Genomic DNA, 13,458 nt, shown 5'->3' on the forward strand with positions numbered 1-13,458 from the left:
GTGCATGGGATATTAGCTTTCGTTGATTTGTATGGATCTCATGGACATGTTTATCATATCCAACAGACTTTTATATGACTGACACAATTGCGGTATTTCACTGAAAGAGTCTATGTAGCATTCAATATGTTATGGAATTCAACATAAAACAAAATCACCTGTACATGTGAAAGGTCTTTTATTGTTGTTCAAATGAAAGCAAAACAATAAACAAATTAAAAAAAAACTTGATGGTACTTCATCATATCATTGTTGAAAACAAAACAAAAAGGTAAAATAATAACAATAATTATCTTGACTAGAACATTGACAGTGATTGTCAGGGAAGATAGAATGCAAGCTTCTGAAAATACAAACTACACATTATAGAGACCATGAAATAAATAAATCAAATTTTAGAGGTACATAAATTAATTGTAAAACAAATTAACAGCCATCACACACAAAGGATTATTTTACATATATGTACTAGCACATCACAACATCATGACTGTTCTTCAGTATTCTATCCTCTTCACTCTCACTACCAGACATGTTCGCGTCAGATGCCCCATCTTGGTCAGAGTCATCAGATGAGGTGGCATCATCATCATCATCATCATCATCACTGGGATCTTCCATCAGTTTGTCATCTTCCAGCGCTACCTCAGGGGGAATCAGTGGTCCTCGGAACCACATTGGTTGAATGTTACCATCACTAAGAAGCCATCCATGACCATCTGTTGCTCGTGGCACTCTTGGTTGAGGCATATCTGCAACTTTCCAGATACCAACCTGGTAGTTAGCACATTTTACATGTTCTTGTACCGCTTTCTGGCAAGGTGGCAGTTGACTCGTATCTATATTCTGCTTTAAGTTGATATTCCCATCTGTGCCTCCAGATTTCTCCCTCAACATTGCTCCACGAACTGTGTCCACAGACTTGAAGCGCCCTCGTCCATAAATAGCACAGGTGAAGTGTTCAAGTTCTCCAAATAATGTAGTGGGAACTTCCCACGTGTCTCTGAGTTTGGACAATGCATCTATGAAGGCTTCTGATTTCTGGAGATGTTTGATGGGTCGAACTTTCCCAATCCCTTTGTATGCACTGGTGGTGTCACAGTGTGTAAGTGCATGGAGGGACATCAGTGCAGTACACATTCTCTGACCATATTGACTGGCTAGATCAGAGATGTTTAAGAGTCTCATCTTGTTACCTGAACCAGTGTCAAAAAGAATTGTTATTTCAAAACTTGATGCATAATGTAGCATTATGAAGAACACATCACTGTCAGGGCTTCGGCTACGTATTGTGCCATAACCTTGTGCCTGGGCATAGGCACAGTACAGAACAATCCTGGTGTCTGTTTCTTCTTGGTCTGAATAAAGCTCAGGTAACTCTCTCTTTGTGACTGTGAGCCCGTCATCACTATTCAACGCATATCAGTGGCCTTGCACCACTAACGCAACATTCCTCTGCACAAGCTTAGGAGCAAAGGAATTTGAAGACCACACATCCTTGATCACATCCACCAGCTGAGACTTGTTCTCGCCATTCATGAGGAAACTCTTCCAATCTGCTGGTTTCTTCATTAGTGGACCTCCAATAATTAGCTTTTCACCCAACCCACGTTGCTGTCGTCCATGTTCTTGATGGAGCCCTCCTGATACATTTCTGTAGTAAAGATGAAGTTGGTTGTTTTGGGCATATTGTCAAATATCTGATGGCAAATCAGTTGAAAGTTGCCTGGGATATCTGTCGTAGTGTGGAATACAGCATTGCCATCTTGAATGAGTAATGTGTCTGCATCGCTTGGAAGTGGAGCATCATCTATATCTCTCAATAGGAATTGCATTCCTTTTGATTTGTCTGTTTTCGCCATATACCCATCAGCTGTCCCGAGACTGTATGGCACAGGGCTCAAATGATATTTCATCAGTTCATCAACGTTGACCGAACCGTGGGCTTGAGATTTGACGAGAAGCTGTATGGCCATGCTGCTGTGCTGTTTGTAAGTGATGATCTTATTATGTGCAGTCTTTAGTTTCACTGTATTGGCATTGGAATGAAACGTTTTCAACTTCAGCTTCTTTACTGGATCAAAGAAGTGCTGCTTGGTGTCAAGTCGTTCTTTTATGAATGTCTCCTTTGCTTCTCTTCCAATGGACTCTGCTGCCATCATGTCCACTGACGTTGGAGCTGGTACACCAGTTGAAATGCAGTACAACTTATCATGATCTGGTATATTAAACAGGTTGACCACAGCGGCATAACTATTTATTTTTCACACCTAACTACATTTGATCACCAAAAGGGCAGGCATACATTACTAAAACTATCTATGGGCCCAACACTGGAAATATAAATACAACATAACAATGAACAGAAACATGTATATCAAGTTCACGTGAAAATTTGCGCGAAAATGAGATTTACGCTGGATTCCGTGTCCACTTTATTGAATTTTAAATGATCCAATAACCTAAGGATTTTTATGGGCACACCATTGTATTCCTTGACCTCAAAAACATGGGTGTAGACACCAAGATTTTGTCTTTAGCTGATAGCAGCTGAGATATGCGCAAAATTGAAATCTCGGTGATTTCGCTGGTGGCCATTTTGAAAGTGACGTCATACAGGTAGTCCATCGCAATTTCGTGATGGTGGCATCCACTTTTCATGTATGGGAAGGTCTAAGGAGTAAAATAAAACAGGTCTCGTACTGTCCTGGGGGGGAGGGGGGTGCACGGGGGGTCAATCTGGCCCATGGACTACTAGTTATGTGTCAGAAAGAACTGTTGCTATGGACCCCTCCGTTGCCAAGCAACGGCCGAAAAACCTCTAATTGTGGGGGTATTTTAACGAAAAAACAATCTGCAGAATTAACCCTTGAAGCTAGAATCATGAATTTTCTTGTGCTTAATCCTCAGGTCATTCCCCATCGAACGGGCCCATCGCGTCAGGTTCTATTGGGTAGTCGACTACCCATGTCCGCCTACCGACTTGTTTGTCTGTCTGTCTGTTCGGTCCAGTTCTCCGTTAATACAATGGCGATTTCGATCAAACTTGGTTGGTAGGTTCATACCATGACCTAGTTCTGTGCAAATGAGAACCGTTGGTATGGACACCACGGTTGCCTAGCAACGGGACTTTGAAATTTTTGAAAAGTCATAAAAAATGAATTTTTTCGAAAATCAAAAATTGGGCCATGAGCGACTGTGGGCAGTACATTCAGCCATATTGTCAAAAATTTCCAGCCAGATCCGATGAAAACTGTCGGAGAAGATAGACTTTGAATGAACCCTGGTCGAAAACAATAAAAAACACGAAGTTCGTTTTATCTCAGAGGCTATGAGTCAGATATACATGAAACTGGTATGGTAGGTTCATGGTATGTCCTAGTTATGTGTAAGAAAGAACCGTTGCTATGGACCACTCCGTTGCTCAGCAACTGCCGAAAAACCTCTAAATGTGGGGGTATTTTAACGAAAAAGCAATGCAGCATTAACCCTTTAAGCTAGAATCATGAATTTTCTTGTGCTTATCCTCAAGTCATTCCCCATCGAACGGGCCCATCGCGTCAGGTTCTATTGGGTAGGCGACTACCCATGTCCGCCTACTGGCTTGTTTGTCTGTCTGTCTGTCTGTCCCTCTGCTCAGTCCAGTGCTCCGTTAATACAATGGCGATTTCGATGAAACTTGGTTGGTAGGTTCATACCATGACCTAGTTGTGTGCAAATGAGAACCGTTGTTATGGACACCGTTGCCTAGCAACGGGACTTTGAAATTTTTGAAAAAAATCATAAAAAATTAATTTTTCGAAAATCAAAAATCAGGCCATGAGCGACTGTGGGCAGTACATTCAGCCATATTGTCAAAAATTTCCAGCCGGATCCTATGAAAACTGTCGGAGAAGATAGACTTTGAATGAACCCTGGTCGAAAAAAAAAAAATGAAGTTCGTTATATCTCAGAGACTATGAGTCAGATATACATGAAACTGGTATGGTAGGTTCATGGTATGTCCTAGTTATGTGTGAGAAAGAACCGCTGCTATGGACCCCTCCGTTGCCTAGCAACGGCCGAAAAACCTCTAAATGTGGGGGTATTTTAATGAAAAAATAATCTGCAGCATTAACCCTTGAAGCTGGAATCATGAATTTTCTTGTGCTTAATCCTCAGGTCATTCCCCATTGAACGGGACTATCGCGTCAGGTTCTATTGGGTAGGCCACTACCCATGTCCGCCTACCGGCTTGTCTGTTTGTTGCTCGCAAAATCTAAGATTTTTTCAAGTATATTGGTCAGTCTTTTGTTATTCCGTCTCTGTTTGTTTGTCTGTCTCTCTGTTTATCGCCTTCATGTCACAGTTCTAAATCGATCATCGTGAATCTTTACCAAATTGTAGAGGTATTCTCAACTGAGAAGCCTATTGATTTTGAGGTCAAAGGTCATCTTGAAGTTGAATTTCTAAAATCGTCATTTTTCTTCCGATTGACTTTAAATTTGAATAACATTTGCGTATTGCGTCACTGAATTGGGAAACCAACCTCTTAAGGTCAAAGGTCAACTCAAGGTCAAACTTCAAAAATCATCAATTTTCATCCGATTGCCCTGAGCTTTGATTAAGATTGTCAATTTTAATCTTAATGAAATGGACAATTTGATGTATCCATGGCAACCTTGGGTGAAGGGGGGGGGGTAGATTTTGCAAGTATTGTGCTCTGCACGATGTCTTTTTTTGTTTGTCTGTCTGTCTCTGTTTATCGCCTACATGTCACAATAATTCTTAACTGACCATCAGTAATGAAACTTTACCAAATTGAAGAGGTAGTCTCAACTGAGAAGCCCATTGATTTTGTGGTCAAAGGTCATCTTGAGGTCAAATTTCTAAAATCGTCCTTTTTCTTCCGATTGACTTGAAAGTTGAACAAGATTTGCGTATTGCGTCACTGAATTTGGAAAGTAACTATTTTTGAGATCAAAAGGTCAAGTTCAACTCAAGGTAAAACTTCGAAAATCATCAATTTTCAGCTGAAAACTCGTCAATTTACATCCTATTAACTTGAAAATTAAACAGCAATTGCATAGTCCAACACTAAATTCAGAAAGCAACCATTTTTGAGGTCAAAGGTCAAACTTCTGAAATCAAATTTCAAATGAAAAATCGTCAGTTTTCATCTGATTAACCTGAAAATTAAGCAGCAATTGCATCGTGCATCACTGAATTTGAAAACCAACTAATTTTAAAGGTCAACTCAAGGTCAAACTTCTAAAATCATCAATTTCAATCTGAAAAATAATCAATTTTCATCTTATTGAGTTGAGCTTTGATTAAGATTGTCAATTTTAATTTTCACTTCTCGGCCTCACCATCGACCACAATTCTGGGCTCACCATGTTGCAAAGTTCGCTTCCAAATCCAAATCCAGTGCCAGACTTGGCATCCTCTGTAATTTGAGTCATTTCTCAAAAAATGAAAACTACTCACAGCCTATAAGGCCTTTGTCCATTGCATCATGTACTGCTCTCCCCTCTGGGCTGGTACCTCTGCTTTCCCTTGTTCTCTCCTGGATTCTGTACAATCTAAAGCTCAACATTACTGGCATCTTCCACAATGATGCAGAAACCAGGCCGATTGCTCTCATATGACAGACAGGTTGTTTGCCTCTGATTTTTTTCTTTTTAACCGTCTCTCCTCTGGTTTTTATCATAATTTCTCTGTTATCTCAGGCCTCTGATCCTCCCCCAATATGCACACAATCTTCCAGTAACCTCTTCCCGGTTAAACTCAGAAAATCCAGGCTTACTGCCCACCACCTCTCTTTTGTTTCTCTTTTCTTCTGTTTTTAGAACTGCCTTCCTGGTGGTGGTACACTAACTATCATTTTATGACATCTCCCATTCCTACTCGTGATATCCTCGAACCCAATTAACTCGACAAAGCCCAACCCTCTTGCTTGCAGGTTCCTCTCCTCATTCCCTTGCTTGTTGTGTCTACCTGTTGATCCACTGTCAGGACTTTGACTTTTTGCCCTTTATTTCCCCTTTTCTACCATGAGCCGAGATTTTGTATTCATAAGGCCGACTTTGGATGTTTTGTCTTTTTACAGCAGCTGAGCAGATATTTCACTCTGAAGCAATCAATTAATGTTTAATTTATGACTAAAAGGGTGAGACATAGCTCAACCAAGCAATACTGCAGAGTGGCTTTGTGACCTTGCATTTTTTGTCAACATCACGAGTCTTCTTAGCAAAGTGAATCTGAAACTGCAAAGTTTGTACCTACTCCATTTGAGATGAGGTCCTTTGAGAGAAAGCTCAAACTAACTCAGAAACATTTGAGGATGCCACTGAAGCCCATTTCCCAGAGAGCAAAGGGCTCCTGGAAGATGAAACCTCAGATACTATGTGTTTGACCTCCTGTGCTCACATCACAAGTACTTTCAGATGATTGAATACATGCAGGAAGAATAATTCAGCAAGTACTGTTTGGATTCCAGTTCCCATGAGCAAGCTCTTGCTGTTTTTCAATATCCCTTTACATGTCACTTGGAAAGTGCTCTGATAGGTATGCAGTTGGAGCTCATTGACTTTCAGGAGTGCAGGTACATATATTTTTTTTGTGTTGTGAACAAAGCCTGACACAGTTGTATTAAGAAACTTTTAACCATCAATCTACCCGGAAAATTGTCGACACACCCATAAAATGACTTCTCTCTTCAAAAGCATCAACACTTTCAAAGAAAACATCTTCTTCACAAACATCAACAGGTCAAAGTTGAGTTCAGCACTGACCAATGAACCCTGACCTCAACCCCAATTTCCTTTTTATTCATTTATTTATTTATTTATTTTTACTTTACCGTTTTTTCATATGAATGGCAGGCAAGGCCATTAGTAAACTGGGCAATATGCACATTGGATTTTAAACCTGCATTATAAGCATAATGGACCACCGGTGCACATGGAACACTAAACAGACCAAACTTCACTTCGCATTGTGACAAGTTTTGAACCAATGTTGCCACAACTGCCAAGAAACGTAAGCCCCATAAACTCTCACTCGAGCAGAAACTAGGTAAGTTCTTTGAAATCTATTCATTGGAACTATTTATCAAGGCAGGTTATGTTTATTGTATGTATAGGTAATTATAAGTGAAATAGTGTGAAAGCCCGTCAAAAATGACGGGTTGGAGTTATTTAATGAAACTGGAAGATATGATGTTTTGTAGCAAGAAGTGTTATTTAAAAATGCTGCATGTACAAATGTGACCCGATTTTGTTTATCTCCTGGGATGTTTTGTTTTGACGGTACAGATTCGTGAGCATGCCAAAGTCTGATGCCTTGGCCTTGCATCAGGTGTGCTTTATCTTCTTTATTTATTCGACATCCTACAGATGTAAATGAACACTCGTTTTACTCTGCGCGCATTACACTTCACGTGCAGTGAATTTCACCTCCCTGCGCCTTGTATTTATTGTTATTTTTTTTAAACGTTTCTGTGCACCACCCTTGAGGTTCGGTTTGCAAGTCACCATCTGCAATTCCAACAGAAGAAACGTAATGACTCTTTTATGGAAAATATTTTTCGAGTTTATTTTATCCTCAAAATCTTACCGTAGTGAACAAAGCTGTGTTAAAAGATTGGCCTTTAAAACCATATTTACATCATCCTTATGAAGGGGGACAGCCAAATACATACTTTTTTATATTATTCGATTTTACCTGACCAAAACTTTAGGAACTCCTGGACTAACTAAAAAGTATCTACGAAGACAGGAGCTTGGTCTGACCATGTTTGGCAAAAAATGTGAAAGTTGTCAAATTTGACTTTGCTTCAATAGTGCTATAATATTTGTTTCAAAGAAAAATGATGTTTTAGAGTAGCAATGAATAGCAGGTGGGTTTTGTCTTCCCAGCCAAATGATAAGAGCTGCCAAAGCGGTCTCATGACATCGAATACTCTGAATGGTTTCCCCAATGCCTTCCCACTGGTCGTAAATGGAGGAATTTGTAATTTGAACAGGCTACCAACACCCAATGGTCTTGTCTTTTTGAAAGACACCATTGAAGCTTGAACATGTACTATAAATTGCTAACGGACTAGCGAGCCCGATTAGCATGTTCTCCAAAACAACCGTTTACTCTGTTGCATTGGACTATGTTTGCATCTTCAGGGTGGCAGTTTGTAGGTCTCTCCTCTTCTCTCCTCTTCTGTCTTCTGTTCTCTCCTCTTCTCTTCTCTTCTCCACTCTCTCCTCTTCTCCTCTTCTCTCCTCTTCCCCCCCCCTCCAAGACTGTCGGCGAAGATAAAAACACCTTAATGCACCAATTGGGGTCATGCTGATCTTATTTAGCAATTCTGGATGTAATCAGCCCAGAACTGTAGGAGGAGTAGCGCGACAAACAAACAAACACACACCCGTCCATGAATTATAGTAAGGATACTACATAGTAGAATTTGACGCGAATAGGTCAATGGATATGCCTCCACCCACGTGAGATGTGCTGCGGATTACGTTTGACCTCATTGTTACGTTTGATCTCAATTAATGGTGACATGAAAAATTAAAGATCGAGTGAGAAAAGACAGATAAGTTGAAGAGAAACATCAGATGCTTCCCACTCGAGTTGTGATCTGCAAAAAAAAATGCAAAAAAGAAAAAGTGCACATGACCACTAACCTGTTCAGTCAAAATTGAATCAGTTCATCTTTGTATAACAGTCTATAAATGTGTCAAGTATGGTTGAACTCTCTTGAGTGGTTTATAAGTTATTGTAGTAACACCGATTTTCAATTAAAGGGCACTTGATTTTAGTCCTTTGACTTTTTGAACCGAAAATTTAATCAGTTCATCTTTGTATTACAGTCCATAGTTCTGCCAAGTTTGGTCGAAATCCCTTCAACAGTTCACAAGTTATCATGATAACTAAAATCTGCTACTTTCAGCCAAACGTCACATGACCTTTGGACCTTTGAAACCAAAATCGAATCAATTCATCCTTGCATCATGATACATCTTTGTACCAAGTTTGGTTTAAAAAAAAAATCCTTTCAATGGTTCACAAGTTATTGTGGTAACAAAAATTGATCGTGGGCGGACAATCCGAAAACATAATGCCTTCAGCGGCAGAGGCATAAAAAATTCTGGTTCCTTGACTCATCTTTTCGAATAACAGATGCTCATTAAAAGTGGACAAAATTTTTGCGTGTTAAGTAAGGTAAGAGGAGAATGCAATATTTCTGATGCTTTTTTGTTCATTGAAAATTGCTGATGCTTCAGTACTCTTTTGTGCAGATGTTAACAGCACAGTCATTCATTTATAGAAAGCAGAGTGTTGACCCATTTCACTGTGCACAACATTTGTTTTTATATGTTTATTTCTTAGTGTACATGAAGATGAGAAATGAGTTCAATCACCCAATTTGGTGATGATTAATTACATCGTTCATGATGAGAAAGTGCTGTGTAATAGCACTTGGCATCGAATCTCAGGATGCTTGATAAGGCCAGATTAAGAACGAGTATCACCAGTGACTCACCTAAAATGTGGGTTTGGAGTAGATTTTTCACTTAATTTTTTTGTGTTCCTTTTCCTTATCTTTTGAAATAATTTCACACAGGATATCACAACACTTTATACAAGTCAACAAAGAAAGAAATACAACAAGATATTTGGAGCTTATGGAATACAATTATTTGTGTCATGTGTGATTGCACATCTTTTGATCCTTCACCTCTTGTCTTTCATCAATACATTTCACCATTTATCTCAACCTTTTTTGTCATATTTTATTGCCAATTAGAGTCAAACTTTTTTTTAAAGGTAGTTTGTTTCTGCATCTTAGTGTTTCTTTGCGATCTGTGTGTTTGGGGACTTTGGCTGCAGGTGCAATGGCTAATCGACAACTACGAGACAGCGGAGGGTGTTAGCTTGCCTCGCTGCACACTGTACAACCACTATCTGCGCCACTGCCAGGAGCAGAAGCTCGACCCCGTGAATGCTGCTAGCTTCGGAAAACTCATTCGCTCTGTCTTCCTGGGCCTGCGCACACGTCGACTTGGGACACGGTGCATGCTTTGGGAAGGGTTAGGGATGTTGGGAAATACAGGGGAATTGAGGCTTTATAGCATAATTGGTGTCCAATGAAAAGTATATCGATAGTCATTAGTGTACCGAAAGTGGTTTGGTTAGCTCTGACTAACATTAATGTCCATGTTATTATTTTTATTTTACAAATCACATTGAAATTGCTTTTTTTATTTCTTTCTATCTTGTGCCAGCATTGATTAGGGAGTGTCCCTGACTTCAACTACTGATATTCAATTTTAAATGTGTAAAATGCAGAAAACCCGAATCAATAACATGTGGTTATTTGGTTATTTTATCATTTGATGCATCATTTACAGGGTTTTTTGAGTGTTGGCGGTTAACACTGCAGTGCATGTAGGGCGTTGAAAAAGTCACAACAGTCCAAGATATGTTAATTTATTTTATTTTATTCAATCTATAGGTAGGTATATAATTAGGAATAAAATATTGTGTTTCCTAATTATAGATACTCATATACTGATAATAAAATAAATGTTCTTAACAAGCTATCCTATAAAAGTGAATTTGTGTATTTCTTTGTTCATATCTTTGTTTGTTTATATATGCTTCAAAAACTAAAAAACAACTGAACCAAATCCAACCAAATTTTGTATGTTGCTCAAGGGTACCCGGAATATGGTTTCTGTTGGGGTAGCATATCTGGGGAAGGGGATTCAGGGTGACGGAGAAGATCCCAATTCTCTATTTAAATGTGTATCGTATACCACCACCTGGTGGTAGCCATTATTACAAATCATCTTCTTACGTAAAGAAAGTTTCAACAATGCATTACAGTGGTGTTGAAATCTGAGTGAGAATGATTCAAAATTTTCAAAATGTTTAATTTCACTTATTTATATATATATATATATTTAATTTTTTTATTTTAATTAAATATTTTTAATAGCAAAGGGCTTACCTTAGGTTAACTTTCTTGGTTGCTTTATGTAGCCTTCTCTGTCGAGAAGGATCGAGTGGTGATTCAACTATGTATCTTCTTAGTCGCAGCTGGGATGATTGATGAGGTGCAAGATGATGGTCCTTCCTCCAGTTATGGGTGACAGATGTGATTGGGCTTTTGGTGTGTGTGTGTGTGTGTGTGTGTGTGTGTGTGTGTGTGTGTGTGTGTGTGTGTGTGTGTGTGTGTGTGTGTGTGTGTGTGTGTGTGTGTGTGTGTGTATATGTGTGTGTCAGTGTGTGTCTCCTCCATAACTCCAAAACTATAAAACCGAACAGTCTGAAACTTTGCAGACATACTAAAAAAAACTCCAACAAAGTGCAAGAGTGAAAATTGGTTGTTTCGGTTAATTAAAACACCCATTTAAAAAGTAATTAATGGCCTTATTTAATTATATCCTTCATCAGGCAATCCTCGGCCACCTCGCTCTCTGGGGTCATAAGATGTTTCCTGGGTAACCTCGCTGGGTTCTGAAGCTGCCATGTTTTTTGGCCTGCTCAACCATGCCTTGACTTGGAACAGGCCGCAGCGATTTCTTAATAAAACAGTTGTTGTTTTCACTTTCCTCACTCATTATTGAATGCGTGTTCATCGTAGCTACAAATTGATGAGTACGTTGCAATGCTTATAAACATCCGGAGACATCAGAGCTTGTGGCTTGACATTTTGAGCGTCTCCAGGAGGTGTTTAGTATTGTTGTGGATTCTCACCACTCCGGCGTGCGGACGACCGCTTTTAGCTAATTGCGGCCGCGCGCCCACCAACCGTGGCAATCCAGTCGCAGCTTTCGGATCAACGCCGAAATCCAGCTACGGGTGTGTTTTTAATCACACCTTAAATCAGCCAACTATTCTGTCCGTGCGCGACAGGGTCCGATCGCCGAATTGTCGATTTACCTAAGTATGCGCGCAGACAGAAATGCCGTGGATTTACACCTCAACGGGACCTGCTTGGAAACGAGCCGCTTAAGCAGCTTGCTCCGTTTGCGATTTGCCGAGCGGTGTATATCGCCAAGTCCTGCCGGATCCGATTACTTTATCGGCTATTTAAAAGCCAGCTAATATTCCGAACGCAATACGGCAGCTCAATTGAGGGAAAGCACGCAACGAACAGGTGGACATTCAAACAATGACATTTATTCATACAACCATAAGCAGTCATACACTAGGGTGGTCCAAAAACAGCAAAAAAAATTTCAAAAATTCATATGTTGTCTCCACAAGCCTTAAATTATTCCACTATGATTCAATAACGCGCATAAAAAAATTTAAGTTGATCGGAGGTGATTTAGAGGTCGCCCCATATGACGACTTTTAGTTTCATGAATTGGTTAAATTAGGGTATGCTCAGGTACGATTATGGGTACTTCTGGATGTCCGAGGTGGAAATGGAGTGCATTTTCGAACTCTATGGGGTCGATTTACTCAAAGAAATGACTGCACCGACATTGAATTCACGACCATTTCGAAAATATGACCTAAAACAAGATTTATCATTACTGGAGTTGAGTAACTAATCCTACTCATTTCAATATTTTCTAATCTATAATTAATTTGTTGTCCGTCTAAATATTTCTTGGAGTAAATCGACCCCACTGAGTTCGAAAATGCAGTCCATTTTCACCTAGGAAGTACAGAAGTATACGTAATCGTATCTACCCATACCCTAATTTTTCAATCAATGGAATTACAAACTATTAGAATATTTCGTCTCATTTACCAAATACCACTATCATCTCCGCCTCTATTGCTGTCTCCACTCCCGCCTGAACTTATTTCTAGCCGGCCCAACATCCAGTTTTTTGGGATTCAATGATTCACGAAAAATATGTATTAGTTATTTAGTTATTATTATATTAAATTAGGGTATAGTGAGATGCGAATCCGAAACTAAAAGTCGTCATATGGGGCGACCTCTAAATCACCTCCGAGCAAGCTAAAAAAATTTATGCGCGTTATTGGATCATATTAGAATAATTTTAAGCTTGTGGAGCAACATTCTATTTTTTCGACTTTTTTGGACCACCCAAGTCATACACGTATGCAATCAAACACGTATGCAATCATGTAGTCAATAGAGCAATGCAGGAATGAGCAAGACCAAGAACTACAACCGTTCTATTTATTATGTACACTTATTACAATTCTACTTAAGGACATGGCGCTACGACATTCATACAAAGAAAAACCCCAGGAAAGGAAAGGGCAAGAACTGGACCTCGTGGGTCTTTAATAGTTCACGGAGCTGTGGAGACCGCAGGAGCTCCGAGAGGCCATGCTGGTTACCTGCCACCTTCGTGGTGACTCGCTGGTTGACCCTCGACGTTTCGTCGACACGGCAGTTGGCGCTGCGCGACTTGGTTGGCCCAAGCCCCGCCGTGCGGCCTGGTGGTTCGGGCCTAGCCGACGACGCCTCCGAGGAAC

The 13,458-nt window shown here is 39.9% G+C and overlaps 1 protein-coding gene and 1 pseudogene across 9 annotated transcripts in view; one reads left to right on the plus strand and one right to left on the minus strand.

The window, feature by feature from the left end:
- LOC147031974 (transcription factor RFX3-like) overlaps positions 1–13,458 on the plus strand; it is a 248,527-nt gene that overhangs the window by 131,614 nt on the left and 103,455 nt on the right. For all 9 annotated transcript variants that reach the window (XR_015050987.1, XM_085853483.1, XM_085853487.1 and 6 more), the window contains one exon: positions 9,874–10,055. Coding sequence is in view for 8 of the 9 variants with exons in the window: in XM_085853483.1 (XP_085709609.1) it covers positions 9,874–10,055 (182 nt within the window). In the remaining variant the exon portion in view is untranslated. The remainder of the gene's footprint in view (positions 1–9,873; positions 10,056–13,458) is intronic.
- LOC147031976 (uncharacterized) lies at positions 469–2,605 on the minus strand (annotated as a pseudogene).

This window comes from Eptatretus burgeri, chromosome 2, assembly GCF_056783735.1.
Source record: "Eptatretus burgeri isolate ZD-2024b chromosome 2, Ebu_testis_v1, whole genome shotgun sequence".
In the NCBI taxonomy this organism is placed as follows: Eukaryota; Metazoa; Chordata; class Myxini; order Myxiniformes; family Myxinidae; genus Eptatretus; species Eptatretus burgeri.